This window comes from Balaenoptera musculus, chromosome 2, assembly GCF_009873245.2.
Source record: "Balaenoptera musculus isolate JJ_BM4_2016_0621 chromosome 2, mBalMus1.pri.v3, whole genome shotgun sequence".
NCBI classification, from domain to species: Eukaryota; Metazoa; Chordata; class Mammalia; order Artiodactyla; family Balaenopteridae; genus Balaenoptera; species Balaenoptera musculus.
In genome coordinates, this window is record NC_045786.1 from 112,428,530 (window position 1) to 112,449,722 (window position 21,193).

General features: G+C 38.6%; 1 protein-coding gene across 2 annotated transcripts; it reads left to right on the forward strand.

Moving 5' to 3' along the window:
- Window positions 1-504: 504 nt before the first annotated feature.
- FAM177A1 (family with sequence similarity 177 member A1) lies at window positions 505-21,193 on the forward strand. 2 transcript variants are annotated; one of them, XM_036842879.1, is made up of 6 exons: window positions 505-616; window positions 714-837; window positions 6,415-6,588; window positions 17,580-17,646; window positions 18,749-18,846; window positions 20,481-21,193. In XM_036842879.1, the coding sequence occupies exons 2-6, from the start codon at window positions 742-744 to the stop codon at window positions 20,685-20,687; spliced, it is 642 nt and encodes a 213-aa protein (XP_036698774.1). In that variant the 5' UTR covers window positions 505-616; window positions 714-741; the 3' UTR covers window positions 20,688-21,193. The 2 variants fall into 2 exon arrangements, with proteins under 2 accessions (XP_036698774.1, XP_036698773.1); XM_036842878.1 differs by lacking the exon at window positions 505-616 and having other exon boundaries at window positions 623-837.

Below are 21,193 nucleotides of genomic sequence, written 5' to 3' on the forward strand. Positions count from 1 at the left end.
TTCTACAGTTACATATACTTAAGTACTTCAGACAGGTGTAAAAGCAAAATTCGCCTTTGAGGTCTTATTTCAAGGGTATTTTGACTAGACTGTCATCCACATGAGAAATGGAATAAGTAGCATGAGCCGTTCATTAAAAAATATATTTTCAGCAACCACATCTCGTCACAAGCCTTTGAAGCACACTACGCAGCCGTTCTCATTTCACAGTGCAGAAACCAAAGTCTGGGAGGTGACTGCCCAGGATGCAGCTGGTGAGCGGCTGAGCCAAGATCCAGAAGCCAGGTTCCCGGTACAGGTACGAGGCATGACGTCACTGGTGGTGCCAGTCTGCGAGCTCGGGACGCGGGCCGGGCCGTAAACTGTACTGCAGAAAGCCCCGCCCCGTCCCGTCCCGCCCCGCAGGAGCCGGGAGTTGTGCAGTCCAGGCGGTGCTCAGCCGAGCCCCGGGAGCTGAGCCGGGTGGGCGGGGGCGCCAGAGGCCCCGCCCCTCGGGCCTGCCCCACCCCCAGGTCCGCCCCGCCCCGCCTCGCCCCGCCTCGCCTCGCCTCGCCTCTCCCCGTCCCGTCCCTCCAGCCGTGGCTTGGCGGGGCTCGGCGCTAGGTGGGCGCTGCCGGTGAGTCCCACTTCCTGACAGCGGGTTCGGTCCGCGCCTGGGCGGGGACGCGGAGAATGGAAGCGGGCTTATCGGCCATTACTTTGTATCTCGCCAGCGCCAGCAGTCCTGTGGTGGCGACAACGATGGACCGGAAGCCAGTGAGCCTTGCGGAGGGAGGAGAAGCAGGGGCTGCCTCGGGAGCTGCGGCCACCGCTCCGTTCAGGGAATCGGCACAGCAGGTAGGTGCGGCCGCCGAGGCTGAGGCCGGGAGAGCCCAGCTTCCTGTCTGCCTTGCCTGCCGCCTGCTCTTTTGGCCTGCCCGGCCTTCCTTCGAGCAGGCCGCCCGCCGGAGGTGCGTCCCGGGGCTCCTCTTCGCGGTGTCCCCGGCTCCGAGCGTCGTCTTGAGGGAAGGGGCGGACGAACCGCAGTCGGAGCGCCGCTGGGCATCGCCTCCTCTGACAGCGCCGCAGACTCCGGGGCGGCCTAGGATTTCGAGGGGTGAGGTTGCAGCTTCGGGTCTGCGAGCGCGAGAAGGAAGGCGTGTCCCCGAAAGGCTGTTCTTGGAGTAGCTGGAAGCCAGGTGACGCCGGCTGCGATCACTTCTCAGTCTCTCCTTGTGGGAGTGCCTGACTTGGCATCTGCCCTTTGGTTAGCAAATAGCAACTGGGTGCTATGCGTTTACAGGCTTTTTACCACCACTTAATCCTTATAACTTCTGCATGAGGTGTGAGTTATCCCCATTTCACCAGGGAGGTAACTAAGGCTCAGAGCTGCGCTGTCCAATGGACATATAATGCCAGCCGCATTTTAAATTGTACATTTTCTCGTAGCCACATTAAAAAACTAAAAAGAAACCGGTGAAATTAATTTTAATATTCTATTTTATTTAACTCAATTTATCAAAACATTTCAACATGTAGTTAATATGAATTGAAATTAATTATAATATTCTATTTTATTTAACCCAATTTTGTCAAAAACCATTTTAACATGCAATTAATATGAAAGTTATCACTGAGATATTTCACAGTCTTTCTGTGGTACTAGTCTTTGAAATCCTTTGTGTATTTCAGCACATCTCAGCTTGAACTGGCCACATTTCAAGTGAGCATTAGCCACATGTGGTTACTCTATTGGACAGCGTAAGTTTAGAGCATTAGGTAAGGTTTGGAGGTTTGTTTTGTTTGGGATTTGGTAGTCTGAAGTAGTAGTGTAGGATCTTTGGCCAAGTAAAACTAATGAAGAAATGGCTTTACCTGAAACCGGCTCAGGAGTATACAGTTTTGATGTTAAAAACCTGAGTTGCTTCTGTGTAGAAATCTTCCCACCCTCAGTGAGAACAAAGCTTTTCAGTGGCTTCATTTTTGAGACTAACTACCTGAATGTTAGTAAGACATTTCCCCCAAACTACAGATTCCTAGAGAATGGTGCCCGAATGTGAGTATAGTTCTAATATTATAAGAGGTAGTTTGCATTAACAAAAGCTTTTTCTCAGGCTAGTCTTTATATGGAATTGTTTTTTCTCCTACTTTAGAAGGGGGAAGGTAACCTGCAAAAAGGAATCCAGGGAAAACGCTAATTGATTAGGAAGCCCACTTATTATGTTCAGTTGAGTCGAGACCTGTTGTTGACAGGTGTACTTGAACTGAACCTTTTTAGTCCACAGTGTTTGATGTATTTTCCATTTGATTTTTCCTTCTGTTACTATAATTGTTTTCATCACTACTTCAGCTTTCAATCTTTCTAATAGCAAAGTAAACCTGTACTGATATACCAGATAAATGTTGTTTGAAGAGAGGCTCTTTATTGTGGCTTAGTGCTAATATGTTATTTTCACACTCTTGGTTAAAAAATAATAAAATAAATAAAACGTAAAGAAGGCCATAGAGCAAAAAGTAAAAAGTCATAGGAATACTCCCATCACCCGTTTCTCAAATTCACATTCCCCAAAAGTAACTGTTAAGTTTCTGGTGTATTCTTTCTGGGATTGCCTATGCATATATAATCTTTCCTGTTAAACACAAATGGGTTCATACTATACAAACAGTTTTCTAACTTTCCCTTTGTGCTCTCTTATTCACATTCCTGAAGCAGAGACATTTCCGGGAACCCCAAATCTATGCCTACTTGACCACAGTCAGAGGGGAGAGGCCAGTGAGGTGGAGACTTGGGTGGCAGGAGAGGCTGCCATCCTGTACTCCTTCATCGGTTTGTCCGAACTGAGAAATCCCAAGTGTCATGTAGGGAAGGGAGTAAGAGTTAGGAGCTTGGGTCTGTGTTCAGAATTAGGCCTCAAACCAGGACATTCAGCAGCTTATCTGACTAGACTTTTGACCAGAATCTCAGCTTCAATATTATTAAAGGAGTTAAAATTTCAGTACTACTTGTTCATTTATTTATTTAGCACCCCTGCTACCAAGCACTTACGATGTGCCAGGAGCTGTAAGCTAAAGGATATAGCAGTGAAGGATACACACTGTGCCTACTCCCATTTTGCCGATCACCTATTTGGGGAAGGTGACGCAGAATAAATTCCAAGTGTAATACCTGTTTTTATAAAGTTCTGTGTGCTATGGGAGTATGTGAAAAGAAAATTGCCACTATAAACAGGCCCCAAGGAACAAGATAAGCAGATTTACAATACTGTTAGCCATAAAATGTAATAAAATGTTAATTGACATTGCATCTCATAATTTCCTGCTGTTAGGAAATTGTCTTTTCAGATCTTTGGAGTTTGTATAATTGACAGTGAAAATTTTCTGACCTGCAGGTTGACTATTTATCTGTAAAAATGAAATGTTTGCAAATTCAGAGAATAACTTTCATTTATAATTGTTGGAAATTTTGAATCAAATTATTTTCTGGTTGGTTTTACCCATCAATACCTCCCTTAACTAACCCCACACTCACCTCTTTGCCAAGTAGAGGTTGGGATCATATGGCATAGATTCTTTCACAGATTTTTTTACTTGACAATCTGGTTCTTTAAGATGAGGGGTTGACAAACTAGAGCCTATGGGCCAGATCCCACCCGCCACTGATTTGTATAAAATTTTATTGGAATATAGCCCATTCATTATGTATTGTCCATGGCTGCTTTTGCAGAGTTCAGTAGTTGTGACAGAGACTACATGGCCCTCAAAGCCTAAAATATTTACTATCTGTCCTTTATGGGAAAAGTTACTCACTCCTGCTTAAGATGATAAACCTAAAACTTGGGTTTTACTGTATCAAAAATTAATATTAAAATTTTAAAAGAGAGCTTTTAAATGTCTCTTTAATAAAAATCTTTATATGAAATGTGATGATTAGAACAAATAAAATACCATTTACGTATTATGTATAGAGAATATTACTCAAAGGTCTGTTTATACTTGACTGACTTTGGTATTAGAATGAAAAATATGAATCACCTTTGAGCCTTCACCTTTGTAGATTTTTTTTTTACCTTTTGGAAAAACTATAGCCAAGAGTCAGTTAATGGAGTTAGTAGATAAGTTTAGTCCTGTTATTATAACCCAGCCAGAATGTTTTTATTTATTAAAGTTGTCTAAGGAAGACAAAGTAGTGAAGCCAATGAGAGACACCCCTTCTCCTTTGCCTGTGTCTTAGAAAAGACAAATTAAGCCAGTGAGAGATTGGTAGAGGGAGAATGAGAAGCTGCTTGCTCTGATGGGGGTGGGGTGGGGGTGGAATAAGGCAGGGTGATGTACTGTGAAAGGGCTCAACTCTGTCCATTGACTGGGACTGTTGCTTTCACATCAGATCCATCCAGTTAGTATGATAACTGGAGATCTAACCCAGCTCCTCTGACTTTTCCTTGCCTATAAAGTCATGGTCCAAAAGGAGACATTGGTGTCAGGACAATCATAAACCAAATCTCATATGAGGGAAAATGAGATTGGGTAGGAACGGCTCACTATGCTTAGGGACTGGTGATAGAAGAAAGATGGCCTGGGTGGACCATTTGTTGTTCATCTTATTTATGGACACAATGAATGGGCTGATGTTCCTTTATTAAGGGCTGGGATATGTTTGAAACCTCAGGACAGGCTAGGGAGAATTGTGGTTTTTGTTTTTTCTGGTTAATACATAGGTAGCCCATGCTGTCAAGGTTTTCATGGTCTCAGTTTGCTCTACAGCAATTATAGTTGCTGTCAGTGATGTTCATGTGTGTCATGGAACAATGCGTGTGTTCTTTGGGTTGGGTATACCTGGATTCAAATCCTGGCTAATGACTAAACTTACCTTTGGGAAGTGAAGGACAGAGAACAGCCATATCAGTTTTCTAAGAAGAACCTTAGAGGATTAAGAGGAAACAATGCATAAAAATAAAGTTACATATACTTGCATAACTGGGCAATTCTAGTCCACTATTTTTATCAGTACAATTCCATCTCTGCAAAAGCAGTTCAAAGAACTTTTCTAGGGTTGAACAACAATCATGGGTTTAAATTATGTGTGGTCATATCTACAAGTGTAAGAATCCTTATATATAGAGGATGAAATTTTTGAACTCTGGACTGTCTTGGACAATCCCACTGATATGGACTCTAATCATGGCAGTCCTGTAGTCCTGTATCATTTTGCTTTGGTTTAGTTTTAAAATTGTACCAGAGCATATTCTCATCATGGAAGTAAAACAACAACAAAATACAAAAAGAATAAAAAGCCCCCTTGACCACTCCTTTACCTGTACCTCCTCCCCCATCTTTGTACCTAACCCCAAGGGTAACCACTGTTGCCAGATTTTTCTTTACAATTACTTGCACTGTGCTTTTTGAAATCTTCTAGTAAGAAGGTACAACAAAGACTTTCTTAGGAATTTAAACTTGAGGCAAAAAGACAAGGAAAAGCTCTTCATCCTCTCCCTCAAAATGCATTTACAGTGAGTTTGGAACATTGGCTATATGTGTGAGGTAAAATTAGTATTTCCCTTGGAATGAAATTTAGATGTAATTGGAATTCCATAGACTATTATAGTTTTAAAATTTGTGAAATCTTTTTACTAGCAGGAAAACTGTGTTGTCATCTATATATTAGTGACTGAGAAATGTAGAAGTTCAGATATAGAATACTGATGCCCTGCTTTCCAGATCTGGTTTACAAATGAGTTTTATTTGGTCTGCACAGTGCTTTAAATTTTTTTGAATTTTAATGTCTTTGGTTGCAGCATGCTTTTCTTCAAAGGTCTACTTTTAATCTATAGCAGTATTTACTCATTTTTGGTACCTGCTTGGACCTAAAAGGCATCTTACTTCGGGACTCCCATTTTGGAAAAGGAGAGGTTCAGAATTAAGCTGAACTGGTTTTGGTTTGCCCACATGTAACTAAGCTCAAATTCAAAGACTTAGCAGGGTTACCTTATACAAACATTTTATGTTACGCATCTAACATATGTACATGCATCTATATGATTTTCCTTTGATATATCAACACATTAATCCCTCCGTAATTAGCATTGTTCTTTAAAATTATTGATGTCCAGCATGTCTACGACATTGGAATTGCTATGACTTGAAGTGTGTTGCTTGATTTCTTAGCTTTTGACTTAAAAAGTTTAATTGGTGAAGTTCTGTTTTTTAACCTGGGCAGTGAGTATGCAGAGGTTTGCTTTACTATTCATTAAACTCTTCGTTTATGCTGTTGATACGCTTTTCTGTGTACGATCTGTTTTATTGTTTAAAAACGGTTTAAGGATTGGCTTATATTTCTTTATTCCCTAAAATAAAGCAACCGAAAAATTTTTTTTGTTATATGAAAGAAAATTAATCTCACTTGAAACTCTTCTTTTCTTAATTTATTATTGACATTAGATGAGTAATGAAAGAGGCTTTGAAAATGTAGAACTGGGAGTCATAGGAAAAAAGAAGAAAGTCCCAAGGAGAGTCATCCACTTTGTTAGTGGTGAAACAATGGAAGAATACAGCACGGATGAAGATGAAGTTGATGGCCTGGAGAAGAAAGATGTTTTGCCTACTGTTGATCCGGTAGGTTTGATGCTGATGTTCCTTTTGTCAGTGGGTTTTGTTTTGACTGATTTGTTTCCCTTAAACATTTAAAAAAAAAAATATATATATATATATTTATTTATTTATATTTTTGGCTGCGTCGGGTCTTAGTTGCGCGGGATCTTCGTTGTGGAACTCTGGCTTCTCTCTAGTTGCAATGCGCGGGCTTAGTTGCCCTTAGGCACGTGGGATCTTAGTTCCCCAACCAGGGATGGAACCCGTGTACCCTGCATTGGAAGGCAGATTCTTAACCACTGGACCACAAGGGAAGTCCCTGTTTCCCTTAAACATTGAATAGAAGGGACCTTTGAGGTTTAAATAAACTGTATTCTGATTATAAAATTATACATTATGATTTTGGTGGAAAACAATATTTTTACAAAATAAGGATGGAAGTATTTTCTGTATTTCAGTAGCCTGAATAGTTTATTTTTGAGTGTCAGAGTTCTTTTGTCAGTGTGGATAGGTTTCTTTAAGATTTATTTCACTAAACGGCATAGTTGAATTCCAGTCCTTTTGTATTAAAGACTGTACCACCATGATGGTTTCCATTTAAAGCTTAGAAGTTGTCAGTTCTTTTTTATATTGCCTCAAGTTTTGATTAGAAGATAGGAGTGTACAGTTCTTAACTTTATGTTCCTCACCAGCTAAATTTAAGAATTTCTAAGTTATAAATGATGTGACTGGGGACTTTACTGGTGGCGCAGTGGTTAAGGATCCGCCTGCCAATGCAGGGAACACGGGTTCAATCCCTGGTCCAGGAAGATCCCACATGCCGCGGAGCAACTAAGCCTGTGCACCACAACTACTGAAGCCCACGTGTCACAACTACTGAAGCCTGCGTGCCACAGCTACTGAAGCCCATGTGCCTAGAGCCCGTGCTCTGCAGCAAGAGAAGCCACTGCAATAAGAAGCCTGTGCACCACAGCGAAGAGTAGCTGCTGCTTGCCGCAACTAGAGAAAGCCCGTGCACAGCAGCAAAGACCCAACGCAGCCAAAAAGAAATTAAAAAACAAAAACAAAAACAAAACAAAACAAAAAGATGTAACTGTAAAATTATAAGACTAGCTGTACATTTTTTTAAAAGAAGTGTTGCCTTTCTAAGTAGTCATTTTGAGAGTTCAGTTGATCAAATATTTATGGACTTTCTAGGTGCTGGTGATACGGCAATGGGCAGTATAAATTTCTGCTCTTATATGCTAGTGGGCAGAAAGGCAATAAGCAAGTATATACTATAATTATCAGACTATGGAAAGTGCTATGAAGAAAATAAAGCAAAGTAGCAGAATAGAGAATTATTAATTTAGATTTGGCTTAAAAAATGTTATTACTAATTTTTCATCAGATTTGGTTCTAAATAAATTCTAGTTATTAAAAAAATATCAGATCCAGATTCTCTGCTATAGACAGTATTCAAAGGACTGTGCAGTATACTCTGAAGGCAATTCCAAATGCATGCAGAATATTGTAGAAGTGTTTCATGCAGTGGAAGAATTGTTGAAATAAATGTCTTTCTTCTAAATTACTTTGAAGGGGTTTTTATTTGTCTGTATAAATTTGTGTATATATGTATGGTTTAAAAAGTCTTTGTCTCAAAAATTGTCCTCTATTTACATAGGAATCGGTAATAAAGACATTGCATAGAAAAAATACATCCTTACTACTTTCCTAAAGGTTTACTCTTTAAAAAAGCTTTATTGAAATGCAGTCCACGTAGCATACATTCATCAATTTAAAATTTGCAGCATTCACTGATAGACGCAACCATTACCACAGTCAATTTTTAGTACATTTGCATCACCTCAAAAAGAAACCCAGTACCCTTTAGTTATCACTCCCTACCCTTCATCTCCCCAACCCCTGATGACCACTAATCTATTTTCTGTCTATTGATTTCCCTATTATGGACATTTCATATGAACGAACTCGTATGATATGTGATCTTTTGTGACTGGCTTCTTTCACTTAGCGTAACGTTTTCAAGGTTTATCCATGTTATAGCATGTGTCAGAACTTCATTCCTTTTTTTGATATACCATGTTTGTCAGGTCAGAGACATTTGGTTGTTTCTACCTTTTGGCTATTATGAATAATTCCGCTATGAACATTTGTGTACAGGTATTTGTGTGGACGTATGTTTTCATTTCTCTTAGGTATGTACCTATGAGTGGAATTCCTGGGTCATATGATAACTCTATACAGGTATCCCCTGCTTTTTGAAAGTTTGCTTTACACCACTTCACTTTTATGAAAAACCTACGTTAGTACCTCTTTTCGCTAACTGAAAGAAAGCCGAAGAGGATTTTCACTTTTATGAAAAAAGGTAAAAAGTAAAAATAGCGTCCAGAATTTGTTTTGCAGTGAGCCCTTGTAGAGGTGGTGGGCACCCTGAACAGTGAGAGAGGCACCTTGAAGCTCCTTCCCTGGGGAACTACGCAGCATCACAGCATCAAGCCGCCATAGCTTTGAACTGTATCTGTGAGCATTTGTGCTTTGTTTCGATTTATTTTGTTCAGCTGTTTAGTAAGATGTGTCCTATGGTAAGCACTTCTTTGCTTTACACAGTTTTGCATTATGAAAGGTTTCATAGGAATGCTCTACTTTTGGATAGCAGGGAAATCCTGTATTCAGTCATTTGAAGAACCACCAAATTGTTTTCCAAAGTGGCTGCACCATTTAAAATTCCTGCCAGCATTGAATGAGGGTTCTGATTTCTCTACATCCTTATCAACACTTGTTACTATCTTTTTTATTCTAGTTGTCCTTGTGGATGTGAAGTGGCATCTCATTATGGTTTTAATTTGCATTTCCCTGGTGGCCAGTGATATTGAGCATCTTTTCATTTGTTTATTGGCCATTTGTATATCATCTTTAGAGAAATGCCTATTCAGATCCCTTGCCTGTTTTTGTATTTTTTAAATATTTATTTATTTTTGGCTGAGGATCTTTCATTGTGGTGCATGGGCTCTTTGTTGTGGTGTGTGGGCTTCTCTCTAGTTGTGGCACACAGGCTCCAGAGCGCATGGGCTCTGTAGTTGTGGCACATGGGTTCCTTAGTTGTGGCGTGCGGGCTTAGTTGCCCCGCGGCATGTGGGATCTTAGTCTCCCGACCAGGGATTGAACCCCTGTCCCCTGCATTGGAAGGCAGATTCTCAACCACTGGACCACCAGGGAAGTCCTGCCCTTTTTTAAAAAAAATTAGTTAATTAATTAATTTATTTTTGGTTGCGTTGGGTCTTCGTTGCTGTGCGGGGGCTTCCTCTAGTTGCGGCGAGCCGGGGGCTGCTCTTTGTTGCGGTGTGCAAGCTTCTCATTGCGGTGGCTTCTCTCATTGTGGAGCATGGGTAGGCATGCGGGCTTCAGTAGTTGTGGCATGCGGGCTCAGTAGTTGTGGCTCACAGGCTCTAGAGCACAGGCTCAGTAGTTGTGGTGCATGGGCTTAGTTGCTCCGCGGCATGTGGGATCTTCCCAGACCAGGGCTCGAACCTGTGTCCCCTGCATTGGCAGGTGTATTCTTCACCACTGTGCCACCAGGGAAGTCCCCATTTGTTTTATTGTGGTTTTTTTTTTCCCATTTGTTTTTAAAATCGAGGTATAGTTGATGTACAGTATTACATTAGGTTCAGGTGTACAACATAGTGGTTCACAATTTTTAAAGGTTATATTCCACTTATAGTTATTATAAAATTTTGGCGATACTCCCTGTGTTGTACTGTATATCCTTGTAACTTATTTCTTTTATACACAGTAGTTTGTAACTCTAAATTCCTTACCCCTAAGTTATCTAATTTATTATTAAGTTATTCATAGTATTCCTTTATAATCCTTTTTATTTTCCTCTTCAGTCTAGCTAAAGGTTAATCAATATTGTTGATCTTTTCCAAGAACCAGCTTTTGGTTTCATTGATTTTTCTCTCTTTTTCTTTTCTCCATCTCATCAATGTCCATTCTAGTCTTTATTATTTCTATGCTTCTGCTTGCTTTAGGTCTCATTTGCACTTCTTTTTCCACTGTCTTGAGGTGGAAGGTTGGGTTATCTTTCTTATTTCTTAATTAGCTATGAATTTCCCTTAAGCATTGCTTTAGTTATATCTCATAAGTTTTTATATGTTACATCTTCGTTTTCATTCATCTCGAAGTATTTTCTCTTTTCCCTTTTTTTTCTTTGACTTGTTGGTAATTTGAGTATGTTGTTTACTTCTCACATATTTGTGAGTTTCCCACATTTTTTTTCTGTTATTGATTTCTAATTTCACTCCATTATGGTTTGAGAACATACTTTATATTATTTCTGTCCTTTTAAATTTATTGAGGTTTCTTTTTTCTTTTTTTAATATTTATTATTTATTTATTTGGCTGCATTGGGTCCTAGTTGTGGCACGCGGGATCTTCGTTGTGGTGTGCAGGCTTCTCTCTAGTTGTGGTGTGCGAATTTCTCTCTCTAGTCGTGGCCTGCGGGCTCCAGAGTGCTTGGGCTCTGTAGTTTGCAGCACGTGGGCTCTTTAGTTGAGGTGCAGGGGCTCAGTAGTTGTGGCGCATGGGCTTAGTTGCCCCATGGTATGTGGGATCTTAGTTCCCTGACCAGGGATCAAACCTGTGTCCACGGCATTCGAAGGCGGATTCTTTACCACTGGACCACCAGGAAAGTCCCTGAGGTTTCTTTTGTGTCCTAGCAAATGGTCTGTCTTGGAGAATGTTCCATATGTGCTTGAGACTAGTGTATATTCTGTTGTTAGGTAGAGTATTCTATAGATGTCTAATAGGTCTGGTTGGTTTATAGTGTTGTTTGTCTTCTGTTTCCTTGTTGATCTTCTACCTGGTTGCCCTATTCGTTATTGAAAATGGGGTATTGAAGTCTCCAACTATTATTGTTGAATTGTCTATTTCTCCCCTCATTTCTGTTAGTTTTTGTTCTGTTGAGCCACTCAATTGAAATTTTCATTTCAGTTATTATACTGTTTCAACACCAGAATTTCCATTTGGTTCTATTTTATGATTTCTCTTAATTGATATTCTAAATTTGATGCAACACTGTTACCATACCTTCCTGTTTTTCTTTAACTATGGTTTCCTTAATTCTTTGAACATACTTATAAAGGCTACTTTGAGTTTTTTCTGTTAAATCCAACATCTGGTCACTCTCACAAGTAGCTTCTGTTGTCTGCTTTTTTTCTAGTGTACGGGTCACGCTTTCCTGTCTTCTTTGCGTGTCTCATAATTATTTGTTTGAATAACTGGACATTTTAGATAATATATCGTAGCAACTCTGGGTGCTGCCCTCTGCTTCCCCCCTAACCCTCACCTCCCAGGGGCTTGATTTTGTTATTTGCCCATTTGTCTAGTGACGTGATGAGTTATTTTAGTGAAGTCTGTCTCCTCCCCACTTGCTGTTTTCTGCTTCAAACTAGCTGAGCTATAGTTGAACCTGTATCTTCATAGAGTCTAAGAATTTCTTCCCAAGTACCTTTTACCAAAATCTCCACTGATTTTGAGAGTACCCTTAAGCTTGGACTTTTCCACTTCTGTTGCAAATGAAGTCAGTTCACATGGGAAGAAATTAGGAGCTATCTGTCTTATGGCCTACTTTTTCCTCCTGGGCAAAATCTTTTAGCCAGATAGCTGAAATTGGGGGGTCGGGATAGTAGTGCATTTCTCTGTGACACCCCTACTTTAGCAGCCGAGCGCTCGGTTGGGGTTGGGAACAGAAGCCTTAGGTCTTGGCTCACCTCTTCTGGCATGCAACCACTGTCTTAGGAACTGGGGTAAGGGCGATCAGTGTGCCAGTATTCTCAGTGGCACCATGCTCACGGTAGAGCCTCCATTATGTTAGTGGGGGGCTGATGGAAGGAGGGAGCCCTCACCTGTCACCTGCACTCACCTGGAAGTTAGTCTCAGTAATGGGTAGCTTGTGGGCAGGTTGAGAAATGCTGATTGATGTCCTGTTCCTCCTGGGAGGAAAGCCCTCCACTTGGAAGCTGGGGGTAGAAGGAGCCCTGTGTTCTTAGCTGTACCAGTGTGGCAGTGAATTTCCACTTCACTTTGCTGGGAAGGCCAATGGTCTTGGTTCGCTTACTTCATACTCTCATTTTCTTGTCAAATTTTTATTTATTTTCTTGAATAGATGTTTTTTCATTTGTAGTATATCCTTAGGACCATTTCCAGAGGGTTTAAATGTTTATTTTAAATAATTTTCACTAGTTTCACTGGGTAGTGGGTCCACAGAGTTCCTCCTGCTGTTGTGCTGTAAGTCTATATCCACTCTTTTTTTTAGTAGTTAATTACCTTGTATATAGTATGTTGTCATTCGAATTTATTTGAATTTTTAGGCCTAGACTAAGACAAGAAACCTGGGTGATAAGAAACCTGTCTGTTTCCTTCGCTGGGAGGCAGCATACATAGTCAGAGCTGGTTTCAGTTCTGGCTTAGTCCTGGAGTAGTCACCTCCCTGTGACAAAGACTTAATCCCACTGCACTTCAGGTTTCACAACTATTAAAAAAAAGATAACCTTTGTCTCATCTACATTAAGAATTGTTTTTGAAGATTAAAAAGATAGTATATATGAATACTCATTGAAAAATGACTAAGAACTATATACATGTAAGGTAGTATTAGATAACAAAGCAAATATAGTAGGTAGCACAAGGAATCTTGCTCAAAAGGTAATTTTAGAACTCTATTGGAATTTGAAAACCCATGACTAATTTAACAATTTTCCCTACATTTCTTATTCAAGAATCATTTGAAAGTTTATGAAATTAACTTGTTTGGCTTCATTCCTGAAATATCCATTTTGAAGTTTTAAAGTTATATTTTCCTTGGTGGTAATTGTGTCTCCTAGTGATTTTTTTAGGCAATGAGTAGCTGCTATTATATACTAATACCATATATATGTGTGTGTGTGTGTGTGTGTGTGTGTGTGTGTGTGTGTGTGTGTATAAATACTGCCAATAGGAAGCTTATGTTATAAACTTAGTTGGAAGCTGAGAGCTGACATTATACTTGACTTCTAAATAAAATTTTCAGAAAAAAATCTGGTACCATTCATGAAGAATTTATAATTAGCAAATAGGACTATCTATGTTGGCTAAGTTAACCAAGACCAAAAAATAACAATTACTTAAATCTTTTGCTAAAAGAGATACAATTCATTTTTTGGATATTTTTAATTGCTGCCTGAACTCTAAATATCTTCGTTTGGTTTATTACTTATGCATGCACATGTTAATGTTAGTCATCATTTTTTTAAATGCTGTAGTCTAATGTAGACTTCTGGTCGTAAAGCAAACTTGCAGATAGTGTTTTTCCTCTTTAATGGGGACACTTAGGTTGTTTCCATATCTTGGCTACTGTAAATAATGCTGCCACTAACAAGAGAGTGGAAATACCTCTTCAAGATTTTAATTTCAGTTCTTTTGGATAAATACCCAGAAGTGGAATTGCTGGATCATTTGGTGTTTGTATTTTTTATTTTTTGAGGAACCGCCCTACTGTTTTCCATAATGGCTGCACCATTTTACATTCCCACCAACAGCGTCCAAGTGTTCTAATTTCTTTACATACTCAGCAACACTTGTCTTTTTTTAAAAACAGTAATCATCCTAGCAGCTGTTTATAACTAAAGGCAAACCTAGCATCACTTAATGTGAAAAGCAGACTTTCCAATTTCGATTTGCTTCTAATGCATCATAAATCTGATAGGACAAAGGAATTTGGAAAAGGTATTGTTGTCTATTTACATAGTAGATATGTAGAACAGACCCAATTAAAGAAAAACCCTGATATCTAAAATAAAGATTTAAGAATAATACTCCTGGGACTTCCCTGGTGGTGCAGTGGTTAAGAATCCGCCTGCCAATGCAGAGGACACGGGTTCGAGCCCTGGTCTGGGAAGATCCCACATGCAATGGAGCAACTAAGCCCGTGCACCACAACTACTGAGCCTGCGCTCTAGAACCCGCGAGCCAGAACTACTGAGCCCACGAGCCACAACTACTGAAGCTCATGCGCCTAGAGCCCATGCTCCGCAACAAGAGAAGCCACCACAATGAGAAGCCTGTGCACCACAATGAAGAGCAGCCCCCGGCTCGCCACAACTAGAGAAAGCCCACGCGCAGCAACAAAGACCCAATGCAGTCAAACATAAATAAATAAATAAATGAAAGAATAATACTCCTGGCATATGATACTTGATAGAAAGTAAGAAATGGAGACCTAGATCTTTTTACAATCTTATAATTGTTTTCCTTAGATTTTTACCTTAGATGAACGTTAAGAGTAAACATATTTCCAGTAATTCATTTAACCATTGATTTAGTTTCACTTAGGGTTCCTTAAATATGTGTATATGTGTGTATCTATCTATACATATTAAAAACTTAGATTATGCACATAACTGTTACCTATATAAATGGACTGATGCCTTTCTTAATATAGTCAGAACTCAAAATTATCTGGGCTCATTTTTGCCTATCAAATTTTTAAAAAGGAAAAGAACAATATACTGTAATGAGGGTACAAGGGAATGGACAATCTCATACATTACTGCTGAATATTTATTGGTAAATTTTCTGGTGTGAAGTTTTGCATTGTGAAGGGAGAGCTTTCCAAATGATTAAATTTTTGGCCTAGTTATTCCACCCTTAGGAATTTAAGCATTTGGGAAATATGCTTAATATTTTCAATATAGTAAATGGGAAAAACAGCAGGATAGAAAAAGTATAGCAATGTTGTAAAACACATATATGCTTAGGAAAAGACTGGGAAAAATATACTAAGATGTTAATGATAATTATCTATGGATGGTGGAAAAATGGGTGACTTAAATTTTCTTTATACTTTTTCCATTTTGTAAGTGTTTTGCAATAAATGAGCAAATATAATAATATTGCTTGCTTTTATAATTTAAAAATAAGTTGTTTCAAAACAAAAGATAGCAAGTCTTAATAGTTCTCTATTAAGGAAGAGATGGAAAATTATGCAGGAAGAAATAGATAATTAAATTTTTGAAGAAAGAGATGAATCTACTTGAGTTTGCACTCATAAATTGGAAGTCTTAAAGACTCAAGATCTTGTCCCAGTTCTGTTACTGGGATGGTGGTGGCGGTAGTGATGCTGGCAGTGGTGGCAGGGTTCCAGTGTAGACTGTGGGTCAGTGTCTGCACAAAGGGCCCTATCCATTCATTCTGTATAACTCTGTGTGATAATGATAGATGGTATTCCTGAATCCTTATCCGGTGTCTCAGCTCTGGAGCAGGTTTGACTCTTTGGTAGTCGCAGCCTGGATATTAGCAATTGTTCTCTCTAGAAACAACCCCAGGAGAATTGGTCCACTGAGAAATGCATGCTTTTCTCCAAAAGCATGCTGAGTCCTTTTCTAAGTAGTTTCTTGGCCTTATCACTTATTATGTGTTATAGAAATTGTTTCCATTCCCTATGTTTCTGTACTGTCCCATTTGCTGTTAAAAAAAAAAAAAGTAAACACTAAAGTCAGAGCATCTTAAACAGAGCCCCTAAACTAACCCTTATCCCCACCTAAGAGATGCCTCCTGCTCTGAATGTAGAAGATATAGCAGATTTTTATCAGGGAGTCAGAAATATACAGTGTTTTCTTGAATGTATTTGTTTGCTTGGACATCCATTCTTGTGTAAAGAGAGACTAAGGAGCTACCTTACTTTTGTGTCTTTTCAGAAATGTTATCACAGGAATTGATATACCTACTTTTCATTGAAAGACTATGTTACATGTTTACTCCTCTCTGCTTTAGCCCATCTGCCCAGTCTTACAGATGTTCCTTTTTTAAAAAATATTTAAAATATAGAACTTTATTTTTAAATTAATTTGCATAAGAAGTTGATAAGACAGACAGTGGCCACTCAAAATGACTTTGAAAACCCTGAGGTGAAAATTTTTCCTTAACCAGCAAGAAAGGAAATAACACCGAAATTGGCAACTTCGTTAGCTTTAGACAGCGGAGAAGGAAGATACTTCCATTTCACCAGTAGAGAAAAAAGAGTCATTTCCAGTGTCTACAGTTTTCAGTCTTACAGATACTCTTGTATTTGCTTTTTTAACGTCCTTATAATCATCAGCATATCTTATCTAAGAAGATTATGGACAGGTTTATCTTTTCCTTCTCTCCCTGGAACCAATATTCAAATAATTACTAATGTGTTTGATTGATTGTAGGCTCTATACTATGTTTTCTTTTCATAAACAAAAATATTGGTATGATGAATCATGCTCCTATTACTGATTTCATCCACAGAGGCAAACTGTCATCTATGTGGCAAGCTTCACAAAAGTATTCTATGGAATTACCAAGGTTAACTATGCAGGTGTGTAGTGTAGATTGCATTCTGCCAGTGGTCCTAGCCTACCAAATAGATACTAAACTTTTCTTGGGTTATATGCTCTAGTCCCTTTTTAATCCTTGAAGGAACAGCAACAAAAAACCTCATCTTGCCACTTACTGGTTACTTATTTTCTCACCATTAAAAGTTCATTTAATATGCCCTTAATCTGTTTAATTTCTCTGAACCTTAATTTCCCCACTAAATCATATGTGTGTTGTACTGTATGATTTCTTAGATCCCTTTCCATTGACTGTACACACTCTCTGATGTGCTTTTGAACAATGAAGACAAAAAAGCAACAAGACAGGAGAAAGGAAGGCTCTGGATAACTCATAAATAATTAAGGTTATGACTTAACCAACTCCATTTCAGTGGCTGCTGCTTTTTTTGGTTATTCTGTGGACTTAAGGTGGTGATAGTTGTATGGGTGAATGTAAAATGTCTTTGTGACATTCTCTCTACAAAGCTTTTAATTTTTTTATTGGATTGTACTCTGTTTATAGTATCATCTATAGAATATTCTAAGTGCCCACCAAGTATTTGACTACTTCTTTCTGGCCTAAATGTATAGAATGAATTTAGGTATGAATGTCACTAACCTAACCTCTTGTTGCAGACAAAACTTACCTGGGGCCCCTACTTATGGTTTTACATGCTTCGTGCTGCCACATCAACCCTCTCAGGTATTACTTTTTTGTTTGAATATTGTATAACCACTATAATATGCTCCCAGAACAGGAGCTTTGCTAAATAGGGTGTTTCAAAATAGAAGGAGAAACAATTGGGAGTTAGTCACTCCCTTCTCAGCAACTAGCTAGCTAGCTAGCTCACATTGGAAGATATTAATCTAACTTGTACTTCATCTTAAAACATTTTTTAGCTTCTGGATATGCTTTAAAAAAAGGACTAAAAAATAGCTATATTAATTTAGATACAATTTTCATGTTCTTGAAACTTTCCTGTTAGCAGTTATTTGGCTATTTTGCCATTTGATTCCCTGATATTGTTCTCATTCTAACTGCTTATTCTAAAGCCTGTAGTTATAATTCATTTATGTTTTATTTGATTAATATTTCATTTCTTAAGTTGAGATATAACTAAGTCATATTTGAAGGAAATGAATTATCAGCTTATGACTTAATCGTGCTAACTTTAAATATGCGTTTTAAATCATAAAGCTTTCCTCTGCTTCCCATTTTAACTCCCCCATAGCTTCTATTACTTTATGCCTTTCATTAGATCTAAATGTGAATAGTAATTCATTCAACAAACATTTACTGAGCACTCAATATATGCTAGACAGTCTAGTGTTATGAAAAGAACATGAGCTTTACATTCAGACCTGGATTGAATTTTGGATCTGCTTTGTCCGCTTGGGCCAGTTCTTCAACTTCTTTGAGTCTAACCTTTCATAGTGCCTGGCATGTGGCAGGCACTCAATGAGTGCTATAGTATAATCCATTCCTTTCTCCCAGCCCAGTGATATCCCAGCCCTCTGAGAGTATACATTTTTCTTGAAGAAATAGACATCTAACAGATAATTATGACACCTGGTGATAAGTGTTATAGTAAGAGGTATGAGCAGTGTTAATTGGGAGCCCAGAAGGAGCCACTAGTGCTTCTTGGGGAAATCAAGGAAGATAGACAAAGGAGATGTACTGAATGTTCATTATCTCCCCGAGGGTGGGGACTGTAACTTTTGTATTCGTACAGTGCTTTGCACATAGAAAGGGCTCAAGAAATGTTTATGGAATTATGTAAGCCATTTAACTTTTGTATTTTTAGTGTGTGACTTTCTTGGAGAAAAGATTGCATCTGTTTTGGGCATCAGCACCCCAAAATACCAGTATGCCATTGATGAGTATTACCGGATGAAGAAGGAGGTGTGTCTCCTTTTTACATTTTCTTGATTCAGTTTGGTTTGCTGTGGACTTCATGGGTTGTGTAATGAAGACACGTATCCTCTAGCTGCCCCAAAGATAGCTCCCTTATACTAGGCGTTTCATTCTTGAGTCATTAATTTCTTTATCAAATTAGCATACATTTTAGAATTTTTTAATACTGAAATTCCCCTACGATCTATGTGCACAATTAAGCTAGATTTCATGTGCTAGGTGCTGTGAGAGGTGCCTTAGATACGTTATTTAATTTAATCTTCACACACCTCTCTTTGAATTATTATTCCAAATTTAAGATGAGGAAACAAGACCTGGTCTCTGTACTTAGGACACATAGACTGGATGTGGGAGAAGTGGAATGGGTTTGCTGCACAGGAAATGACCAGTACTAGAAATGTGTAAGTGCCAGTTGTTAAGGCACAAAGATATGAGGCAATTTTGTGTGCAGATGTCATGAGGTCTTAGGATGAGGGTGAAATGAGTTTAGCTTTAAAGAGTGAGTAAGCTTTAGCATTTAAGAGTGTGGGCTCGAGAACCACGTGCTCTGCCACTTCTAACTTTGTAACCTTGGGCAAGATACTTAACCTGTATAAGCTGCAGTTTCCTCATCTTTGTAATGAGGAAAATTGCAGCATCCATGCTCAGGGTTGCTCTAAGGATTAAATGAGTTAATATGTAAAATGCTTAGGGCAGCACCGAGTATATATTGGTGAGCTTGAAATAAATATTAGAATCTTTCATTACTCTCCTTCAAGCAAACAAGGAGGGCAATTCAGGTAAAGCTACGATGTAGAGGCATGAATCTAGAAAGCTCAGCTCAGCTGACTATTTGTTATGTGGTTCCAAAAATGTTTTATAACAAATGAGTGTTTTTAACTCTACCAGCCTTGTTTAGAGCCTCATTACCTCATCTGGACTATTGTGACAGTCTCCTAAATGGTCTTTCTCCTTCACTCTCAGGCAATCTCTAGATTAATCATCCTGACAGGTTACTCACTCTGTACTGACTCACCGTACTACAGGGACCAATGCAAATGCCACCATTTCCTCCATCAATTTAGTAGTTCTGGAACTAGAAGTTATTTACTCTCTAAATCTCTATAGTGGTTATTCCTTTCTGTTTTAATACTCTTCTTAAATGTCTTAACTTCCTTCCTAGATTGTAAACTTCTTGAGGGCAGGGACTGCCTTATCTGTCTACTAGGTGCTTATGGGAACACTAATCATGCTATACCACTTAAGTGAATAGACCACCCTATTCCACTGAATAGGCTGACACCCTGTAACTGTAGTGATACAGTATTAGCTAATTTTTTATTTAGATTAGAATTAACCTGAAGAGATCCAGCCCATGTCAAAGTTAATTCAGGTCTCATCTAAGCTAAGCAGTGCTATACTGTGTTTTAAAAATAGCTTCACTACATATACTTCATACAATAGTTTTCAATTTGGAAACAGGGGAAGGGGAAGTATGTCTTGTCTTAATTGGATGAAACTGAATTGGACATGACACTAATGTTTTGGTTAAAAAAAAGGCATAAGCAGCTGAAAGTGGGAGAAAAATACTATTCCTTTTGGACATTTATATTTCAGCTATTCTTGATATTTCCTCCTTTTAGGAAGAAGAAGAAGAAGAAGAAAACAGGATGTCTGAAGAAGCAGAAAGACAATACCAGCAAAATAAGCTGCAGGCTGATTCCATTGTTCAGTCAGATCAACCAGAAACACTTGTATCCAGTTCATTTGTGAATCTTAATTTTGAAATGGAGGGAGATTGTGAAGTAATTATGGAGAGCAAACAAAATCCAGTCTCTGTCCCTCCGTAGAATGAAATGACTATCAAACTTCTAAGGTAGTTTTTATACCAGGAACTTTCACACTCTCTATTCAAAGGGACTTAATAGTTATTTATATTTTAAATTATTAAGTTATCTGGAAAGGGAAGAATGTTTCTTTATTCTTAGGCTCTGTCTAGCAAAAGCCAGATCTGAAATTTGGATATTTGTACTATGCTTTTACTATGTCAAATTAGTACTTTGGTTTTAAAATGATCTTTTAAAAAAAGTTAAGGACATTCTAGAACCCTAAGCACCAATTAAGAAGAGTTAAATTATCAAGCTTGTCTGTTATTTGTGTAAGAAAAAAAAAATAGGTAAGTTGCTGAATAAGGCTAACTGGAGCTGATATTCGTAGTCTCAGATTAAAATGAGGATTTTTCCCCTAGATCTTCTCATTATGTCTTACATTTATATATCTAACCATTCATTTCATACTAAGGATGGTTCACTGAATGTGTAATAAAAGGAGCAATATGAAAGCATTTTGAATTTTC